This window comes from Carettochelys insculpta, chromosome 9 (genome assembly GCF_033958435.1).
Source record: "Carettochelys insculpta isolate YL-2023 chromosome 9, ASM3395843v1, whole genome shotgun sequence".
NCBI classification, from domain to species: Eukaryota; Metazoa; Chordata; order Testudines; family Carettochelyidae; genus Carettochelys; species Carettochelys insculpta.
The window spans coordinates 62524525-62539916 of NC_134145.1; the positions used below are offsets into that span (position 1 = coordinate 62524525).

Consider the following 15392-nt stretch of genomic DNA (forward strand, 5'->3'; position numbering starts at 1 on the left):
CCCTGCCCCCACCTTTCCCATGGGCCCAGGGAAGCTGTCGCCCCCCTGGCTTTACAGAAATGGTGCAAACTGACAAACGGGCACAGCACACACCTACAAACACACACACACACACACACACACACACACGTACTTTGTGCACCATTTCCAGCAGGCCCTGTGTGTAACACTCATCTGTTGAAGAGCATAATAGCAGCACAGACCTCACCAAGCATCTGTGGTCATGGGATGTTTTGCAGGCAGTGTTGCCACTTCTCGTGAATTCATCAAGAGTTCGATTTTTTTTTTAAGTCTCCCAAAGTTTTGTGAGCCTGGGAGGGATCTCAGCTTTCATGAAAGACTAACAAAGTTAATGTGTGTAGGTTGTTTTTCAAATTCCAACCTCATGGAGTCCCCTTAATAGGTGGGAATCTCAGCGTACATTGCTTTGAAAAGTAAAGTAATCTTCTAGCCCTCCTGACAGCAGAGAAAAGCTTGAAAACGCGAATCCTAAAGAGTCAAAATCCAGAAGGCAAATTAAAAAAAACAAGTGGTTTTAAAAATCTCACGACTTTGGGGTTGGCAGTACCGCATGCCTGTAAACTTCTCTGTGCATCTCCACACGTGCAAACACACAGGTAGGTGGTGACATGCTCCAGAGACCTAGAGAAAGAGATCAAGTTGGTGCAGCCATTTGCATCTTCAGAGAGGCAGAGGATATATATGTCGGTCGCGTGACTGGTCGTGTTGTGGCGATCAGGCCCAATCCCGCAGAAAGAGCAGCAATCGCTAAGAGGAGGCGGCCAGGGGAACGTTGTAGTACTAGACAAGACGTCAGGGATGTTGATTTTACATTCACACCGTGGCTGCATCCCACGAGTTCTGTCACCGTTCCTTTGGCGAGCAGCAGTGTTTCAATCAGAAACCCAGCAAGACGCTACCTTGACCCAGTGAAATAATTGATTGCCGGAGCAGACACACATGGGCATCTTATGATGTCAGTAAAGCAGCTACAGTTTAGGTGGGGCCAGCTAAGAGAGGGCTGGCGGCTGGTGCTGCAAAAAGAAAAGCCTGTGGTGGTTACGTCGAAGCCTCTCTCGTCCACGGCTGTGGTTCCCAACCTGTTCAGTAACACGGCACACTTCAAAGAGACAGACAATTCCACGTCACGCCCACTTTCTTCAGCTGAATCCATTGCTCATCAACGTCACATTTACTGACACTGACCGCAGTTACAATCGTACCAGAGAGGTTTGCAGCGTTGCAGTGAATACATCCAGCTAAACAAGGATCAAATGCATTAATGTTTCAAATCCACCACAGAATATACACCGTCTTCGACAGCAACCACAGACACTTTTTCAAAAATCTGCTCAACACCACGCTAGGGATGTTGAGTAAACGAGCAGCCACAGAGAGCGGCTCTCCATCCTGCCAGCCCGTTGGAGCCAGGATGCAGCATTTAAACCTTGCCCCAGCTCCAGCAGGCCACAGCAGGGAGTGGGGTGGGCTCCCTGCCAGCTAAATCAGGCTGGGAAGCAGCATTTCAGCTGTCTCCCAGCGTGAATGGGGTCCTGCAGGGTTGCCATTTCCCCTCACAATGGCTTTATAAAGAGCCACCATGGGGAGAGTGGGATTGACAAACCCCATGCCAGCTGGGAAAGAGGCAACCTTTCCGCTTGAGCCCCAGCCCGTGCAGGGTTGTCCATTTGCCCCCCATGTTGGCTCTGCAAAGAGCCACAGTGAAGGGAAACTGATAAAATTTCACGGCGCACTGGGACAGTTCTCACGGCGCACTGGGACAGTTCTCACGGCGCACTGGGACAGTTCTCACGCTGCACTGGTTGAAAACCACTGATCCATGGAGAGGTAACTGCACACAGACTGAAAAGCGAGACAAGAGAGAGAGGTCTGGTGGGGTGAGGCAGCAGCGTGGGGAAGAAAATCCAATGTGGATTTTTACTGCAAAGCTCTTCAAAGCAACTATGAACAAAAGTATGAGACCTGCCAATTCTCCAATGGCCAGAGTTGCACTTGCGGAAGTCTGACCCTGCAGTTAGACAGAGAACAAGCTCAGAGAAGGCAGACGGTTTGTGTCAGAGTTTGACAAGATGAAACAGGCTTTTGAGGGCCAGTGCATTAAACTCTGAGATCTTGTCACTTTCATGAGCAGAAGTTGGTCCAATCAAAGATATTCCCTCCAGCATCTTGTCTCCCCCATATCCTGAGACTGAAAGGGCTACAACTACAGTGCAGACGGTTTGGCTGTATCAGGCAAAGCACTGCCAGTGAGGAAACCGGGTGAAGCAAAAGTTCCCAGCAGCAGGGCTGACAGCCACTGTGGACCCCAGAGCAAGGTGTGGGGGGCTCAGTGCCCCCAGAAGGGGTGGGACCTTGGGTGGAAAGGGCAGGGCTGGGGCATTCAGCCCTCAGCACCACCCAGAGTATTGCATACCCTCATCCCAAGGCCTCAGAGCCAGGCTGAGCGATGATCCAGCAGCAATTCCAAGGAGCCAGGGCTCTGATTGCCACCACAGCAGTACTGGGGCAGCACCGGCAGCTACTGGAGCCCAGGCCCTGTTGAATGCCTAGGCCCTAGGGCAACTGCCCTATTTGTTCCCTAAGTGGGTGACAGAACCAGGAATGGGAACACAAGTCAGCAGCATCCCAGCCCAACCATCTTCCTGTGCAAATGTGGAGTGCATAGCATTGTGAAGGTGACCATCACTAGATGGCACTGTAATACATAGGGTTACACATTCGGTTAGCAGGCAACCTATGTATGTTCTGTGCCAAAACACTGCAGTTGGTTTGCTGATGGGGTTGCTTTGGGGGAGCTGTTGCAAGGAGCAAAAGACTTTGTCATTAACCTCCTAACCTAGCTTGCTAGAGTCAATGCTTGGTGCAGATTTCTTTGCAGGGAACAGGACACTGGGGCTTGGGGCAGAATCCTGAGTGAGGGGAAGGTCTGTATGCTGTTTGTGACCATGCCTGTTCCAGGACACATGGATGTCATGTAAATAAACAAATTACCCTAATAAAGTGCTCAGTCTCCACATCACTGCTTTTTCCCAATAGAAAACTAACCAATAAGGCCTGGCTTCTCACTACAGTTGGGCAGAGGGAGAATTATCATCTTTCACTTAGCAAGGAGAAAAAGTCAGTGTAGGGAGAGTCAAGTGGCCCAGCTAGGAGAAGCCTTGATGGACAGATGATGATATTACTATGGAGGTGAAGGGATATGAAGTTGGGAGAAAAAAAAATCCTCTGTACCAGCAGCAGCCCAGAGGGACTGAAATCTCAGCCTTTCCTGGTAACTTTGGTACACATGACATTTAAAGCAGACTAACGCGGTCCCAGAGTCTGTCCGTCAGGTAATGAAACTTGACAAGCGAAATTCAGCCAACTGCAGTGGATCAGCGTGAAGGGGAAGGGTGAGCCATTTGCCGAGCAAAACAAGAATCCAAGCTGCACTGCACTTTCAGTGTTGGGAAAGAGCTCAGCTCCACCTGCCCCAGCTCTCACCCTGCTACAAGAAAATGTGACTCTATTTTCATATTTACTGGACCCCAGATTAGTTTTGCAGCCATGTACAAAACATCTAAGGTCTGACGTCACCCAACTCACATTGGTTTCCTGCTGGTGTAACTCCACTGACTCCAATGAGGTGATTTCTGACTCACACCAGCATCAGAAAGAGGTAAACTGAGCCCTTATTCTTCTGCAGCATTGATGAGCTCAGGGATGGCTGGACACAAATTACAAGAGCAATATGATGCCATTACTTCTTTAGTGTCTGAATACTCTGCAGGAAGGCAATCCATATGCCAGTGCTGGAAGAGATCACAGGTACCCTGGTGTCCTGTCTCTTGCAGTGGCCGGTACTAGCTGAAAGAAGGCCAGCCCCCTAGCCAAGGGTGAAACAGTGCACACAGAAGTAAAAATTTCTTTCCACCACCTGCAGAGGTCAGCTGACATCTGCAGCATGCCGCCTGAGTGTGGATAACTCCAGAAGTGGTTAGCAAGCACTGAAGTATCTAGCCCTTTATAAGTGCAGCTCCATCAGTTCCAAGACTGGGTTTGTTTATTTTTATGTCACCGATTGCACGTTCTAAAAAAAAAACCAAAATGAAATTAAATCCTGTAGTTCAAGGGACAAGTGGAGTGAGTGCTTTACAGGTTTTAACCAGTCTCAGCAATCACAGCACACTTTTCTGCTTCAGACAGCAACAGCTGGTTTTGAAATGCATGAGTAGATTAAATGCAACCCATTGCTACAGCAAACAGGGGGCTAAGGAAGAGATTAACTAGGGCTAAAATCTGCCCTCCTGACAGAAAAATACTTGACGGGGAAGCCAATAAATGCATACTTTAAACATTTTAATAACAGTCCAGCTTAAAGCCATTAAAGAAAGCAAAGCGATTAGCTTAGAAAGAAAGCTGAGTGTCTTGAAAATGTGTGTATTCAGAGGCATGTTGTATGGATGTGAGACATGGGTGATAACGAGATATTCAAAGAGCAGGATATTGGCATTCAAGAGGAGTTGCTATAGAAAGACTCTTAGAATAGGATGGATGCAGAAGGTCACCAAAGAGGAATTCTATAGGAAGAAGCAGCTGAAAGAGAACCTACTGCAGAAGGTTATACAATGGAAGTTCCACTGTCCGGGCATCTCTGCAGAATGAACGAGTGAAAAATCAAGACCATGGTGTTTGGCATAATGGACGGTTCACGTCGGAGAGGCAGACCCCACAGAGAACGGGGAGATGATATAGTGGGTTGGTGCGGAGCTAGTCTGCAGAAACTAAGCCACCGAACACTGGACAGGGAAAGATGGAAGGAAATAGCAAAGGAGGCATCAGACATCAACAGGTGCTGAGCCCAAAGTTGTTTGATGATGATGATGATGATTAAAGCCATTATGACCTACAGTTCAGGTCACCATTTCTCTCTGTCCCAAATACAGGACAGGGAGATATGGGGTGGCGGGGTGGGGAGGCTCCTCCAAGCCCCGGAGAGCTGGGAAGGAGGCAGCAGCTGCCCATGGTCCCCTCGCTTCCCCGAGGCTGGGGTGGGGGAAGCAAATATGGGACAATGAGTCCCTTAAGAAAGCATCAGGATGCCTTTTTGGCGTCCCAAATATGGGACCATCCCACCCAATACAGGACGGATGGCCACCCTACCTATGGTACCACCTTTAGCAGCCAGCTACAGAGACACAGAAGGAGGACAGTAAGTTTTGATCTCAGGTTTTGTCAGAGGGTCTCTCTCCAGTAAGGCTTCTCCTAGCTGGGCCTCTTGACTCTCCCTAGGCTGAAATTTTCTCCTGGCTAAGAGGAAGTTAGTAATTTCTCCCTCCGCCGAACTGCTGTGAGAATCCAGGCCTCGTTGGGCTAAACTACTCCTGTAGTGCTGGTGCACCCATGTAAACTGACTGAAACTGATTGAGGCTGCACCATTTATGCCAATGCACTCTACCCTGGGCATTTGCCACGAGATAGGTATGCAAGCATAGGGACGTGAGCTGTAAGAGACCCAACTGGTGAGGTTTGCTCACCTGCCTGCTTCTGTAACCCACACACCTAGTGGGTGCGGTTCACTGTCCCATGTAGCGGCATGTAGACCACTTACGGAGAATGAATCTCCGCTGCAGCCTTAGCTGAGAGCCTGGCTTGTGGCTCAAACTGTAGTAGTGCCAGCACTGAGGTCCCAGGCCCAAGTCTGCTTGATGGTGGGTACAGTTCCTAACCTGCAGCTGGGTGTGAAAATTCTGATCTAGGTTCTAGTCTTGGGACCCCAAACATACAGTGGGGTTGTTTCCCAGGCACCTTCAAAAGAGTGAAGCTGCTAAAGATGACATATTTTGTGTGTTCTCAGGGATTCAGGAGCATGAGGGTCCCAACAGAAGTGCAGAGATGGTGTATGTGAAATAGGTCTTCTCTGTCCCACACAAGTCAATGGAAAGCTAAGGAAATTACAACCCTACAAATGGCCGAGAGGAGAAACAAAGGAGATTTTTAATCAGACTGTTGTCAAATTTGCTTTGGCTAAAGTGTATTTAACTCCAATAGTGAATATACTCTTGGAAGACAGTCTGAGAAGGGTGTCTGAAGCTTCACAAAAAAAAGCAGTCCGGGATCACCTTAAAGACTAACAAATTTATTGCTGGGTAATGAGCTTACAGTGGGTAAGATCCACTTCTTCAAGACATGTGGGTCTTACCCACGGTAGCTCATTACCAAATAAATAAAGGTGTTAGTCTTTAAGGTGCTACAGGACTGCTTGTTCTTGGCAGACAGGATGTTTGTGTTAACAGTTCAACTCTCCCTTCAACGAAGGCGTACAAGCTCACAAGATGTACCTCTGAAACTCCCTAGAAGTCCACCAGTAGGCGTAGGGATGACCAGATTTACCAGTCCTGATATTTCTAAGGACTCTTCCAGACTTTCTTTGGGTATTAAAGAAAGAAGCATAAAGGGTACAAATTTAAAAAAATCATTCGCAGATACTGTTAAGAGACTGTACATCTTGGAAAGAGGGTTAGTTTCCGTGGAGACTGATCCATGATTCAGATTATTTCCAAAACCAACTATGTCTTGTCCGAGATAACACCTAGCAAATATTTACAGCAGGTGCCAGATTCTGAAAGGATCAGAAAAGACTAAGAAAAATCCAAGGAGGCGTGCACAGGAGAACTCTGTGGGAAGGCCGAAACAAGTCATAGAAAGCCTGTTAGACACAGGAAGTGTAGAAATCTTCCTACCCTTTCAAGCACTCACCTACATGGAATAGGTTCCGGAGTGTAGGGAGGGGGTCCAGAGTGACCTAGACAAATTGAAGGATTGCGCCAAAAGAAACCTGAGGAGGTTCAACAAGGAGAAGTGACGAGTCCTGCACTTGGGACGGAAGAATCCCAAGCACTGTTACAGGCTGGGGACCGGCTGGCTAAATAGCAGTGCAGCAGAAAAGGACCTGGGGATCACAGTGGATGAGAGGGTGGAGATGAGTCAACAGGGTGCCCTGGTAGCCAAGAAGGCTAATGGCATCTTGGGGTGCATGAGGAGAAGCATTTCCAGCAGATCTAGAGAAGTGATTATTCCCCTCCACTCAGCACTGGTGAGGCCACATGTGGAGTATCACATCCAGTTCTGCGCCCCCTCCACCCCCAGTGTAGAAAGAATGTGGACGCACTTGAGCAGGTTCAGCAGAGGGCAACAAAAATCATTAGGGGGCTGGAGCACATGACCTATGAGGAGAGGCTGACAGATCTGGGCTTATTTAGTTTGCAGAAGAGAAGACGAGGGGCGATTTGATAGGAGCCTTCAACTTCCCGAAGGGCGGCTCTAAAGGGGGTGGCAAGAGGCTGTTCTCAGGGGTGACGTGTGGCAGAACAAGTTTTCAGCATTCGTGTGCTGTACACCTCCTCTGCCCCATTCCACAGGGGGTCCTGTGGGAAGTCACTGGGGGTTTGGCATCAACCTCAACGACAGCTCCCCCTGACATCCACCCAAGATATCTAGTGGAGCAGCATTCTTATCACGACAGGGGAATTCTTTAGCATCTGCACCCTTCAGGAAGCACTGGAACACAAATTTGCCTGGTCAAACAGGACCGAGTGCCCCCTTGGCTACCACTGCACCAGGCGGGGGCAGCAGTCACCACCCGAAAGGAGGGAGCTGCTAGATTTTAAAGCCAGAGAGGACGTCTAGGAGCCGTACACTGTGGAAATCCTGTGTTAAAGCACTGATTTTTAGGGGAGATTTTTTTATTGGGGCGTGTGCCTCCAGGGTCACAGCACTACCTACTGAATCAGCTACAGTACCCCTGCTTGCAGCACTTGGGTTTTTCTGGGAGTTTTCCTAGTTAAACACTGTCCTGACCTAACCCTATTGAACCCGGGAGAGCTGACAAGATTTCAGCCTGAGGTGGCATGACTGCAGGCCAGGCTAGACAAGCGTTTATGAAGGGGACTTTGTGGCCGAGCCAAATAGCTCTGATCTCTGCGTGCGTTCGCCAACGAGCCTTCGTAGCAAAGGAGACAGCCCATGCAGCTCCTGTATTCTTTATCACATGGCTCCTTTTAACCAATAAAAAACCTGTACATCTGAAAGCCTTGTCAGATTCTCCCAGTCTGCACAGCGAGAATGGGTCAGTCAACAGAACGCTGTTATCCCATGAGATGAATCAGATGTTGCCCAGCTGGTTGGAAGAGCCCCCACAGCAGGCAGCATGTGTTTTTTCATCGTAGTGCACATCTGTGTATGCCTTGGCGCACTTAACAAAATTTATTCTGCCCCTGGATGGAAAAAATTAGAGGGAACCCCAGGGTCCGCCTGAGCATGCAGCTACCTCTCCCCATGGCTGGTTTCTGGCAAGTTAGCTTTGAAAATCTGGCCGCTCTTGGGACGTTCTCAATATTGTACTTCAATCTTTGGTATTAATGTAAATATTTGTACACGACGAAGCACTATTGACTCTCAGGGTGACCAGCAGCTACAAATAAGATCAAAAGTTCAGGGTTTAAAAACAATAGTCCTGATTTGATAGTGTTGCTATGGTTTGTGATTTAGTTTGGTTTGGTTTGGTTTTCCCCCAGAAAGGACAGCACTGCCTATGCTCAGCAAAGAGTTACCCAGAAGTTCAAGATGGGACAATAGGAGCACACAACGTCCATGATACGCTCTCTGTGATTCCATGCTCTGAACATACCAGGATTACCTTCTCTTGCTGATTAGCCCCTGGGCAATTACCCTTTTACACGCAGTAAGGGGAATTGCAAACTAAATGCATTAACTCAGAGCCAGAAAAAAAACCTCAGCGTATGACATCCAAACAATCACGTCTGCTGGGAGGAAAGGTGCGCTAAGGACCTCTGGATTACATGTGCTTTGTAAGGGCCTAGTTTATTATTAAAACCTCAGATGTTCACAACAAAATACCTAATGATAAATAGTAACAGAGATGTCCCCGCATTAGTCTGTATTCTAACAAAACAAAACAGCAGTCATGTAGCACTTCAAAGACTAACAAAATGATTTATTTGGTGATGAGCTTCCACGGGACAGATCCACTTCTTCAGATCAATCGCATTTCCAGTTCAGACTGATATCTATAAGTACAGAGGGCCAAAAAAATTTCAATGCAAACTGATAAATCAATTACATAGAACTGACGGAGGGGGGTGAGGGGTGGGAGATGTTAAGTGTCTTGCTTGAGATGCTTGTAATTATCTCAGAAAAAACACTTAACATCCGCCTCCCCTCACCTACAACCTTCAGTCCTATGTACTTGATTTGTCAGCTTTTATTGCAATTTTTTTGGCCCTCTGTACTTACAGATGTCAGTCTGAACTGGAAATGCGATTGACCTGAAGAAGTGGGTCTGTCCCATGAAAGCTCATCACCAAATAAATCATTTTGTTCGTCTTTAAAGTGCTAATGATAAATAGTTCATAATGTTTCACACTTGCTGTGCGTTCTGCCTTTGAAGACATCAATTGATTCACTTGTGTGCGCGAGCAAAACCCAACTGTCGGAGATTTCAGGCCAGCAGGGACAAGATATTGATATTATTGTAGTCTGAGCTCCTGCATAACATAGGCCGTGCAATTTCATCTAGTGATTCCTGCATCAAGCTCATAATGTCCGGCCAAGCTAGGGTCCATCCTTTAGAAAGCTCTCCAGTCTTGAGTTACAGCTGTTCCACTCTTAAAAATGTGCACCCCGCTAGTGTGAGGGGACTGCTGGTGATATTGGGGGTGAGAGCACATCTGAGGCTTTAAAAATAAATATTACTGGGACAGTGGAATTATCCTCCAAACAAGTATTTGACAGAAATCCAGGAAATTCAGAACAACGAGAAATCCAACCAAGTTAATGTATGGACCCCCAAACCAACAGACCTTTGCTTTAGAGAGATCCTGTGCAACGTTCTCTCTAATTTTTTCCAGCCATTGGAGGAATAAATTTTGTTATGTGCACCCAGACATGCATGGATGTGCACCACCAATAAAAACACAGGCTGCTGGATGCGGGTGCTTGGCTAATCAGCTGAGCAGCACCTGAATTTTTCCTGGGTGGCTGCCCAAGCGCTGCGCGTATATGGAACGCTGACCTCATGCCGCCCCGAGGAAGACGTTTTCCTGCTCATGGTCCCAGTTTAAACCCATTTTTAAAAGCAAAGTCTGATCCTTCTTAGTTTTTCCTCCTGGAGCTCCGACGGGTGGAGAAGCAGAGGAAGTTAATATCAAGGCAATGGGCTGTGGGTGGAGGCTAAAAACATGCATGAAGTCAGGGGAGGAGGAGGGTTGGGTGTTGGGGGGAGAACGGAGCCATGCAGCAGGCTGGGTGGGGAAAGTGTTGCAGGAAGAATCCTCTGAATGAAAAAAGCTATCAGAGCTAAGGCACTGCACTCCCTAGGCCCCGCTCCACAGACACACCAGTGCCCTGAGAGAGGCCCCCTACCCCCGAGGAACACATACAGCCCTGGATCCCCACTTCGTCTCCCCACTGCTTCCTATACACCTGCTCTACTCTTCTCCCAGCCCCACAGCAGCCTCCTTGCTCCCCTACTGCCAGAAAGCAGCACTGCGGGGAGGAAAGAGGAAGGGGGAAGCAGCCCCGTAGAAGGAGCAGGGCAGGGCAGATAAGTGGGAATGTGTGGGGCATCTTTCACACCCTCCATTTGATGGCCACATGCTCCAGAGGAAGCCAAGATGGAGCTTTTAAAGACCTGCCCCCCACTTGCCAACTTATTACGACCAATGGAAATGCAGCATGCAAATTAGTTAGGGAAGGAGGACCATGATTGTGTTACCTCTCATTTGACACTGCCCCACCCCCAGGTTGGTTTAAAGGAAAAAGTTTAGAATTAACCATTATGCACAAGTCCTATAGAATTTCAATGAACAATAATCAACCCTCCAACCATGAGCGTTTGCATCCCGCATCCACCAGGGTTTGCTGTTTGTCACGTTATGACATGGAGATATACCGTACACATCTCGGAGCCAAGAGAATTCCAGTCCTCTTAGAAGGCACAAGCACCAGCCTGACAGATTTTTTCTTTTTTTAAAACCTAGTTGCCCCAGACCAAATCTGAAGCGTTGAACTCTCAAGCCTGTATTTACAAAGTCAATGCGCAAACCACTGGGCTATAAGCCCACTAACAGACTCGGCCTCTGTGCTCAGCTGGAGACCTAGAGTCCCATGCTGGCTCTTTGATAATGACCAACTCAGGCAGTCGTTACTTAGAGACAACTGCAGCTGCAGTATAATTCCCTACTAAATGCTGTTGGGTGAAACAACTGTAGAGAAAGAATATTGTGAAAGACATGGAATGCAGCAATTGTTGGCAGATCCTAAAATTGCAGCTTTTGCCTTTCCCCTGCCCAAAGCTTTGCTTTCTCTTGGTCCCGAGGCCAAGACAAAGTTTTGGGGGAATTTGCTACGTGTGTTTCAATAAGCAATATCCCCAGCTCTCACAACCTGATTGTACTTTGCAGTATTTGGTGTGTTTCTTCAAGCCCCAGCTCCTGGAGCAAGGTGAATACATGCAAGTCTCAGCCTTCCTAATCTTTATCGTTGCAAAGAAAAACTGAACATATACGGCTCAAATGAACCCAAAAAGTTCCTCAAAAAGGACTCAACAATGCATTATTTCTTCCAGATCATTATTTGGAAGACAATCATGCTTTTGAGGAGCCCAAACAAGAGTTTTTGAGTGCGCTGGATTGGCAACGCAAAGTCCGACACAGTCTTTCATTCACAAACTGGGTAGGCTCCTACCCAACCATCCCCTCCCAGGCAGGAAGGCTGTGCAGTCAAACAACAGGCATGGTTCACTGAGTAGCCTCAGAAGTGAATGGGCAGCCGTTTACAAAGCTTTTCAGACAATCCCCAGCCCTAGCAGCATTTCTCTGTGTCGGGGTCTCGCTCCATGGCGGTGCAGAGTGCCTAAAGCACGTTGTGACACCCACGAGACTACAAAGCAATTGACGATGATATGGAGCATCATGAAGCCCATTTAGTAAAATTAAAGCTTTATTAAGATGAATTTTTATTCTCTTTCAGCCTCTGCTGAGCTGGCCTCACAGTTTATCATGCCTCAGTGACAGGCGCCTCTCAAAGTGGGCACTCAGATGAGACAAACTGGTTCAGACAAGGCTAGTGCTACTTTTTTCCTGTTGCAGTTCAATTCCCTAAAACATTGAGCTGTTGGCAGGGGGCGAAACACCCTTACAATAAAAGCTGCATTGGTCTTTGGGGGTGGGGGCCAAAATCTTCCTCAGTTTCATTCACACCTAATCTTCATCAACAGCTATCACCCCAAAGCAGCGGAAATGTACCCCCAGGTGGGACCCACTTCAGGAGTGGGGCCCTCCCGTTTTAAACATCAGCACTTGTTTTATTCATTAATTTGGCTCCCCCTCTGCTCATAAACTAGGGTGTGATGTTTCTAATCACGGGAAATGAGGGACTCCCCTTCCCACGCTCTGCCATAGCTCAGAAATAGATTTCATTCTACTTTTCTCCAAACAAATTTCCCCTTTCTGCCAAAACCAATCGTAGAGCAGTTCAGCCTGAAAGGGGAATGTTTTCAACCAGTTAAGGGCACAGGAAAACAAGAACACACCATCACCAGTCAGCATAGAGCAAGAGGGAGCCATGGACTTCAGTGGTTCCTCTAATGGGGCGTGATCACAGAAATCCTCTTGGGATGACCTCTGGTGCACTGATCATGCTTTTGACACCCACCTCCTTGCTCTCTGGGGTTCCCCACCACCCTGTTCAGCTGAGCCAGAGCCTCCGGTCTCCCCCAGCCAAGGCACAAAGCTGGGGTTGCCGCCACTCTGCAGAGCAGGAAGGCCAGTGTCAGTGGCACGATCGGCACACTGGGGAACATCTCACCGCTCGTGTGACCACGCCCTGTCAGAGCTTTAATAAGCTACAAGGGTATATACATGATTTGCTACTTTAACTAGTTGAACCTTCCCACTAGCTCCTACAACAGCAGTAGCCGAGAAACTTGCTGTTGTGCATTGCTATGCAGATATTTCTTAAGTGCCTCCAAAGCATGGGTTGCAATCGTTTGCACATTTAAGTGCAGGTCTGGCGACTTAGCCTGCATCAGTAATCATTTGCATACTGGATGTCAATGTCACAGCACAATCCACGCTTGGTCGTTTGATTGCAGATTGTTTGAAGCAGGCGCTGGGAAAGTTTCAGTGAGAGAAATGTTAAATATAAATATTGGATGAGCCGAACAAAAACCTCTCCTGGTCGTTGCAGAAGGGACCCCAGAGATGCCTGGCCCCTAACTGCATCCCATCTAGCCAAGATCCTCTCCCCTTAACTCCAACACCTATTCCCAATGTCTCAACGAAACCACAGCCAGGCTGAGAATACATCTTACAACAGATCAGTGCATTCAAGCCACTCGGAGCGAGATCTTCCAAAGTGCGCTATTTTGGAGCCCACATGCAATTTGAGATGCCTACTGCACTGATTTTTGTGAAAGCCACCAAAAACATCCCCCCCCCCTCCCAAAAAAATTCATGCAGATGTATGCTTGACTCTCTATGGTTCTGATCCACTACTCCTCATAGGATGCTTCACACGAATGCAAAGCTCATCTACTGCTCGGGCAGCATTTTGCACCAGCGTAAGGGCCTGCACCAGTGGCAAAGCAAAAATGAATGGTAACTTATGGCTGGCACCTAGACTGAGTGGCCACAGTGGAAAGCTGTCCTGCTTCTCCTTCATTCACGCTTAAGGAGCAACAAAAAGATCTGCCTCAAATTCAAAAGGACTATCATCCCTGGAAGAGTTGGGAAGCCTGCAGGTGCAGTATCACAGCACATCACACACTGTAACCCAAGCAAATCCACGGCAGATGCCTGCCTCACTTTGCTTGAAGTCATACTTTGCCACTTTTGGTGGTGTACGGGAAAGTAGAGGGGAAGGGCAATGGTCAGAAAAGAGAAAGTTCTGTGTGGGCTTGGGGATTTCTGGTTTTTTGTGTGGTTTGGTTTTGGTTTTTTGAGGAAAAACTGCTGTATTAAAATCATTTGTTTCCTCCCAAAACGGCAAAGAAATTGAGTTGCATCCTCCCAAAGAGGTAAAGAAATCCAACTGGAAAGATAAGGATGGGATATTATCCTATTTCTTTGATTAATATCCACCCTCCCCAGCTCACCCCAAAATGCACATGCATCTTTCCACTGTCTTGTCCAACCTATGCCAGACTTTAGCAAAAAAGTCTCAGTTGGTGCCGATCAATCATGTACAATTTCTAGGCAGATCAGTTCAGGTGGGGTGAAGCTGATGGGGTTCATAACAAGACGACAGCTTTACTCTCAAGCCTGTTGTAAGTTTATGGCTCTCTAGAAGCTTGGTAAATGCTTTGCTATTTCCCATTCACGTACTCTAGCAACGTAAACGGTCTCAATATCTAACCCAGATTGCAAATGCAAGTGTGATACTTACTGCCAAAGCCAGCAGGAAACTTAATGAAGTGAGGATAATTCCCATACATGTTTAATCTTCAGTTCATCCCTTTCTTTTCTCTCTCTCTTTTTTTTTTTTTTTTTTAAATACAGCTGCCTCTTCTTTGGCTTCAAAGATCCTTAATATACGGCATGGTCTGGGGCAGCTACTCTGACACGACAGGATCTCGGACAATGCTGGGGCAGCCGTCTCCTTGTATCTATGCGAGACCTTCCAGACAAGAGACTTCACCGTATCTGCAAGACAGTAGCAGCTGCTGCCTGTAATCTGGCATGCTGCTGTTCTGTTGCTTTCTGATTGAGCTCGGGGCTGGGCTTCTGCACTCAGCTGCTGTTACAGCTCCCTGCAAATTCACAGTGCACTCCACTAGTGGCACAGGCTGCCAGCTAAGAGACCAATCGATGTATGACAGCACCGGTGTAGGTCAGAAATTCGGGGGAGCGGGGGGAGTGAAGTTACTCAGGAGGCTGTAGTGTTTTTTGCCCATAGAAGTGTGATGCACTCTATCGTCACCAGTCCCTGCTGGGTGGGAGATGTATTCCAAACCCTCAGGAAGGAACAGTTCCCGCTCGTTAGTCTTTAAAGTGCTACTGGACCGCTTTTGCATTTTGCTTTAATAAAACCAGAGAAGGGGATGTAGGCTAGGGGATGAGGATGGGGAAGAAGACATTTCCTCCTCTCCCCAAACAACTTCCAAAGGTTTGCTACATTGAGGATTATAATTGTGACAGGGAAAGATCCTCACAGGATCTGAAACTAAAGGTCACACAATCCATCCATCCACTGGGTGCCTATTGGAATGGCACCAAAGCAACCACCACTAGAACGCCAGAATTTGGTCTTAGTTGCACCTTGCAGCTTTCCAACAGGTTTTCCACAGCAATCATTATTTACTTAGGTTGGCA

General features: G+C 47.7%; 1 protein-coding gene across 1 annotated transcript in view; it reads right to left on the reverse strand.

Moving 5' to 3' along the window:
• Positions 1-14800, reverse strand: part of RXRG (retinoid X receptor gamma) — a 45813-nt gene extending 31013 nt beyond the window's left edge. Inside the window, exon 1 of the mRNA XM_075002550.1 lies at positions 14467-14800. Within this exon, the coding sequence (XP_074858651.1) occupies positions 14467-14515 (49 nt within the window). The 5' untranslated portion in view covers positions 14516-14800. The remainder of the gene's footprint in view (positions 1-14466) is intronic.
• Positions 14801-15392: the final 592 nt, after the last annotated feature.